Source organism: Myotis davidii, unplaced genomic scaffold (assembly GCF_000327345.1).
Source record: "Myotis davidii unplaced genomic scaffold, ASM32734v1 scaffold590, whole genome shotgun sequence".
NCBI lineage: Eukaryota > Metazoa > Chordata > Mammalia > Chiroptera > Vespertilionidae > Myotis > Myotis davidii.
In genome coordinates, this window is record NW_006282381.1 from 964,916 (window position 1) to 970,972 (window position 6,057).

General features: G+C 59.2%; 1 protein-coding gene across 1 annotated transcript in view; it reads left to right on the forward strand.

Annotated features, from left to right (window-relative positions):
* Positions 1-629: 629 nt before the first annotated feature.
* MMP15 (matrix metallopeptidase 15) overlaps positions 630-6,057 on the forward strand; it is a gene marked incomplete at its 3' end in the record, with an annotated part of 27,872 nt that continues 22,444 nt past the window's right edge. Inside the window, exons 1-6 of the mRNA XM_015558808.1 lie at positions 630-778; positions 1,413-1,538; positions 2,884-3,191; positions 3,491-3,652; positions 4,720-4,799; positions 5,200-5,482. Of these exons, the coding sequence (XP_015414294.1) occupies positions 675-778; positions 1,413-1,538; positions 2,884-3,191; positions 3,491-3,652; positions 4,720-4,799; positions 5,200-5,482 (1,063 nt within the window). The remainder of the gene's footprint in view (positions 779-1,412; positions 1,539-2,883; positions 3,192-3,490; positions 3,653-4,719; positions 4,800-5,199; positions 5,483-6,057) is intronic.

Consider the following 6,057-nt stretch of genomic DNA (forward strand, 5'->3'; position numbering starts at 1 on the left):
TGGGGGTCTTTTTCAGTGTTGTCAGAGAACACCCTCCAGTCAGGTGAGGCTGAAGCGGAGACCTGAAGCACACGGGGTGGGAGCCGTGCAGACGTCTGGGAGACCGCAGCTCGTGCAAAGGGCCTGAGGCAGGAGGGTGCCTGGCTGAGTAGACGGGAGGAGTGAGGGCTGAGAGCTGAGGTGGGGTCAGGTAGCGAGGGCCTGGTAGCTTCTGTAAAAATTGGCTTTTCCTCTAAGGTGAGAAGTCTTTAGAGACCAGACCTGACTTGTAAAGGGCTTTTGATTGGGCGCTCATGTGAAAATAGACCCAAGGGCCCTGGTCAATGTGGCTCAGTTGGTTGAGTGTTGTCCCATGCCCAAAAGGTTGCCAGTTTGATTCCCAGGCAGAGCACATGTCCAGGTTTCAGGTCCGGTCCTGCCCCAGTCAATGTTTCTCTATCTCTCTCTCTCTCTACCTTCTTGTCTCTCTCAAATTCAATAAAATCATTTTTTTAAGAGAGGATAAAAACCAGCGCAGGAGGTGAAAGCAGGGAGGTGGTGGCGGCTCTGGGCGATGGTGGTGGGCGGATCTGATGCAGGCTGTGTCTCCAGAGCCAACCATGCTGACCACCGTGGTCTCTCCTTTGCAGAACTGGCTGCGACTCTACGGCTACCTGCCTCAGCCCAGCCGCCACATGTCCACCATGCGCTCGGCCCAGATCCTGGCCTCAGCCCTCTCCGAAATGCAGCGCTTCTACGGGATCCCTGTCACCGGCGTGCTTGACGAGGAGACCAAGACGTGAGTCCCTCTGTCGGGCCCTTCCCAGACGCCCCTGGCCCCTGCCCTCCTCCTGGCCTGCTCTCGGGAGGTCTTGGCACACGGAGTTACCAGAAAAGCGTGGTCTGGATACAAGATGACAAATAGTTTGATCCACTGTGCTAGCTCTGATTGGTTGGGAGTGGCTGCCTGAAGCCTTGTGTTGAGAAAGCTCCTGAGGCCGTATCCCAGCTTGGCCACAAGGAGCACAGGATAGATGAGTGATGTCTGCCAGCACGAATAGGAGTGGAGGGACTCGGTAGCATACATGCCTGGGATGGGACAGCGTCCTTCGGTTTTGCTCTGAATGGGACCGAGGGGAAGTGAACCAAAGCCACATCCTAGATGAACATGCACAGAACGTAACGGACCCAGGACAGGAGGCCTCATTCCTGGGTGATTTCCCTGAGACGGGGCCCACCTTTGCAGATGCCTCGCTGGCCATCCAGGCTTCCAGGACAAGATCATTGTACCTGTTTTCCTGGTGAGGGAACTGAAGCTTAGCTGGTCTCCCACCACACCCTAAGAGGCAGCTGAAGGCCAGAGGTGGGAGGGTAGAAGGCGGTGGGCTGCCTGGAGGAGGCTGTGTGCTCACCCCTCCCCGCCCGCGAGCCAGGTGGATGAAGCGGCCCCGCTGTGGCGTGCCGGATCAGTTCGGGGTGCATGTGAAAGCCAATCTGCGGCGGCGGAAGCGCTATGCCCTCACCGGCAGGAAGTGGAACAACCCCCACCTGACCTTCAGGTAGGGACCCCAGCTTCCCAGGGTGGCGTCCCTGCCAGGGCATTTCCCCATCACCTGGTCTGAGGCTTCAGACTTCCCAGTGGACTCGTCTGGAAGGTTTCCTTTCTCAGCAGCACCCCCCACCCCACCCCAGGGTGCCCAGTATAGACAGTCCAAACCCACTCTGGCTCCCACGCTGACCACGGCTGCACACCCCAGGCTGTCTTCCTCCTGAGAAGGTCGGGACCCTTGGAGCAGCTTCCGCTCTCTCCTCCTTCCCTCCCCCAGCCTCCCCTCCCCCCCACCAGCTGCCTGGCTCGGCCTCACTGCACCCGCACACACTGAGGGCCTCCACAGTGTGGGGATGGGGTGTCAGGCACCTGAGGGTAGGGGAAGAGAGGGGGCTGGAATCCAGGTATCTGCGGGGTGGGCAGGCAGGCAGCAAGTCCTGCAAAAACCCTCAGGCACCCTCCTCCTTTGTGCTGAGTCCTCGGGCAAGAAACGCCTTGTGGCGGTCCCCAAGGGCTCCTCTTCCTGTGTCTGTCCAGCCACCACCAGAGCTCCGTCGCCCGAGGAGGAGTAGCTCCCACGGCCTCTGAGACCCCAGGCCCCCAGTGAATTCATGGTCCAGCACACGACCGAGGCTTCCTCCGATTTAACGAGTTCATTCATTTCACCTTCCCGGGGACACCATGATGAAAGCGCTAACCTTCACCCCTTTTACAGACGAGAAAACTCAAGTTCAGAGAGATGACTCACTTGCCCAAAGTCACACAGAAAATGGCCTTGAACTCAGGTCAGCCTGACCTGGAACCCAACATTCAGAACTGATAGCCCGTGTTCCCCAAACCTCAGGCATTCGCATTGCTCTTTTTGGTTCTTTCAGCTACATATCCCCCGTACATTCATTTACTTAACGTTTTCTCCCAGAAAATAGGCATATTTGGCACCATGCAGCCTTATGTGGGAATAGCCTAATGAATTCCTGGCTTTGACATGCCTCTCTTTCAAATTCACCTCCAAGCAAACTAATGGTTGAAATTTCAGGCATTGTTGTTAAATCGGTTCAGATCTTTTCTTTTTTTGGAGACAGAGAGAGAAACATTGATTGGTTACCTCCCACACATACACTGACCAAGCATCAAACCCACAGCTCGGGCATGCGCCCTGACCAGGAGTCAAATCAGCAACCTTGCAGTGCATGGGACAATGCTCAACCAACTGAGCCACACTGGCCGGGGCCCAGCTCAGATCTTATGCACGTACCTTGAGACCATGGGTCCTGGCTTCCAACCCAGTGGGTGCCAGCAGTGGGCAGGAGCCCCAGGCCCTGGGTTCACGGGCCTGTCTCCCCGCCCACCTGCAGCATCCAGAACTACACGGAGAAGCTGGGCTGGTACCACTCGCTGGAGGCGGTGCGCAGGGCCTTCCGCGTGTGGGAGCAGGCCACGCCCCTGGTCTTCCAGGAGGTGCCCTACCAGGACATCAGGCTGCGGAGACAGAAGGAGGCCGACATCATGGTCCTCTTTGCCTCCGGCTTCCATGGCGACAGCTCCCCCTTTGATGGCACAGGCGGCTTTCTGGCCCACGCCTACTTCCCGGGCCCTGGTCTGGGCGGGGACACCCATTTCGACGCAGATGAGCCCTGGACCTTCTCCAGCACCGACATGCATGGTGAGAACAGCTGGCCGGGCGAGGGCAAGGGAGGCAGAGCTGGGAACACAGGGTTGGGAGGGGAGAGCACTGACATTTGGTCTTAAGCTGTTGTCCTACCATCTTCAAGGGGTGGGAGGAAAGAGAAGGGATCATTGTACCCATTGCTCAGATGGGGACATTGGAGGCCCAGAAGTGAGAGCAGCTCAGCCTCTTCTAAGAGTGAAACAAGGGCAGGCTCCCTGGCAGCCTCAGCCCACAGTCCAGGGGGCCAGGTCCTGGGCCAGGCCAGAGCTGACCGTGCTGCTGTCCCACCTCAGGGAACAGTCTCTTCCTGGTGGCAGTGCACGAGCTGGGCCACGCGCTGGGGCTGGAGCACTCCAGCAACCCCACCGCCATCATGGCGCCATTCTACCAGTGGATGGACATCGACAACTTCCAGCTGCCCGAGGACGACCTCCGGGGCATCCAGCAGCTCTATGGTGAGCGAGCGGCAGGGACACGCTGGCGGACTCTGCACGCCTACCCTCAACCCAGCCCCACCAGGCGCAGGTGCTACTGCTGTCCCACTTTATAGACGAGAAACTGAGGCCCGGAGAGGATTAGTGACTTGTCCATATCGCTCAGACAGTGCTAGAAATCACACCCAGAACCTACACCCAGAGCCCAACAGTGGCTCCTGCTGGAGCCTGCGGGGAGGGAGGGGGGAGTGTCCCATCTCTGACCCCCTGTCCTTCTAGCCTCAGTGATATTCTCATTGACCAGAGGTTCCAGGACCCCGTTCCTCCTACTGTCGCTCCCAGCCCAAACCTGCCCTGGACTCTCTGCTAATGTTGTCGGTTTATCACTTCCCAGGGTCCTCAGGCAGGAGGCACCCCCAGCGGCGAGGGCTCCTGAGGGCCAGTGTGCTGGGTCAGGGCCTGCGCTCGGTGCCCACACCAGGCACCTCACTGGTACCCGCAGTGCCCACCTTGCTGGGCACATGGCAGACATGCATCACTGTATCCCTAACAACCTGGTAATCAGATGGAACTCGTCAGGGGCTGCAGAACCATGTTCCTGCCTCTGTGTGTGTCCCGCGAGCCTCCAGTGGGGAGGCCGACGAGGGGGCTCTATGGAGGAGGATGGGGATCCTCCTGAGGATGGGGGTGCGGGGAGGGGGTCTCTGTGGACAGACAGGGCCTTTCACCGAGGCAGGCCCTTCACCTGGGGCACAGGTTTTTCAGGCTGGGCCTGGGGTCCCGGGGTTCTGAGGAGGACAAAGCTGGGTTCTGGGGCCTCCTTCTCATTTCTTTTTTTTTTTTTTAATATATTTTTATTGATTTCAGAGAGGAAGGGAGCGGGAGAGAGAAACCTCAATGATGAGAGAGAATCGCTGATTGGCTGCCTCCTGCACGCCCCCTACTAGGGATCAAGCCCGAAACCCAGGCACATGCCCTGACCAGGAATCGAACCACGACCCCCTGGTTCATAGGTCGATGCTCAACCACTGAGCCACACCGGCCGGGCAGCTTCCTCACTTCTTGTTGCCCCTCCCTGGACTCTGCAGGTTCCCCAGACGGCCGACCGCAACCCACCCGGCCCCTCCCCACCGTGACACCCCGGCGGCCAGTTGCTGGAGGGTCCACGGTGACATTACTTACATGGCTGGCATTTGGTGCTGGCTGCTAGGTGGGAGTTTAGCCAGGGCTGTTGTCTGAATCCTTAGTTCTCAGATTCAAAAGCAGGAGAAATGCACTTTACTCCTCTGAAGGTAAGATTTTATTGAGAAAGAGCACATGGAATGAGAGATTGCTGTGTTGGTTGCTCATTATATAATTGTCCAGGACCTGCTTATTAATTACTGTGGTAGCACCCCCAGAGCCGTGCCCCACCTGGCTGCTCGGCACCCCCACTTCCTCACTGAGCAGCCCTGGGAAGCCAGGAGACTAGACGGCAGAGCCCCAGCCAGGGGATGAGGGGTCTCCCTGGAGTCCTACAGCAGGCCAGGGTCTGCCCCACCCACCACCCCTCTGCCCCTTCCGCCGAGGGCTCCCCCGGTGCTGCCCTCAGTGCCTGCGCCGGACCCTCCCTGGTCCAGGCAGGGGTGGTCCCAGGTGGTCCCGCTCCCAGGCCGAGGCAGCGCACACGCTCTGCCCACTCACACCCCTGCCCTCCCCAGGGCCGCTGGTTCTGGCGGGTCCGGCACAACCGCGTCCTGGACAACTATCCAATGCCCATTGGGCACTTCTGGCGAGGTCTGCCCAGCGACATCAGCGCTGCCTACGAGCGTCAGGACGGCCGTTTTGTCTTCTTCAAAGGTGAGCTGGGTGGTGGGCGGGGCGGGGCAGGGCCCGAGGAGGAGGAGAGCGAAGGGCATGGCGCCCATTGGGCAGCAGCCTGATCACCTGTGTCCCAGGGCCCCCTCCCTGAGCTTCTGTGAGGCAGCAGCTCCCCCAGGACAGGGCTGGGCCCAAACCAAAAGTGAGGAGCCCTGGGCCGCGTGCTCAGGTGCCCCAGGGAACAGCCCCCAGACCCAGAGGCCAGGCAGGGGTGCATGTTCACATGGGAACGCAGGCCCTTAGATGTAGTGTGACTGGGTGTGTGGTGTGTGTTCAGGTGTGAGCGGTCACATGCGGGTGTGTAAACGAGTGTGTCACAGTTGTCCATGAGTGCAGAGTGGGTGTGACACAAGGGTGAGTTGCCCTGTGTGTTGTCGTGGGTGTCAGTGCCTGTCCTGTGTACAAGGGTGTGAGTGTGACTGTGTGTGTGTGTGTGTGTGTGTGTGTGTGTGTGTGTGTGTGTGTGTGTGTGTGATGAGTGTGGCAGTGGATGTGAATGGATTTGTGGGCCCAGAATAACCTTCCTGTGCCCCCGCCCTGCTCACCCCTTCAGCCCCAGCCCTGTT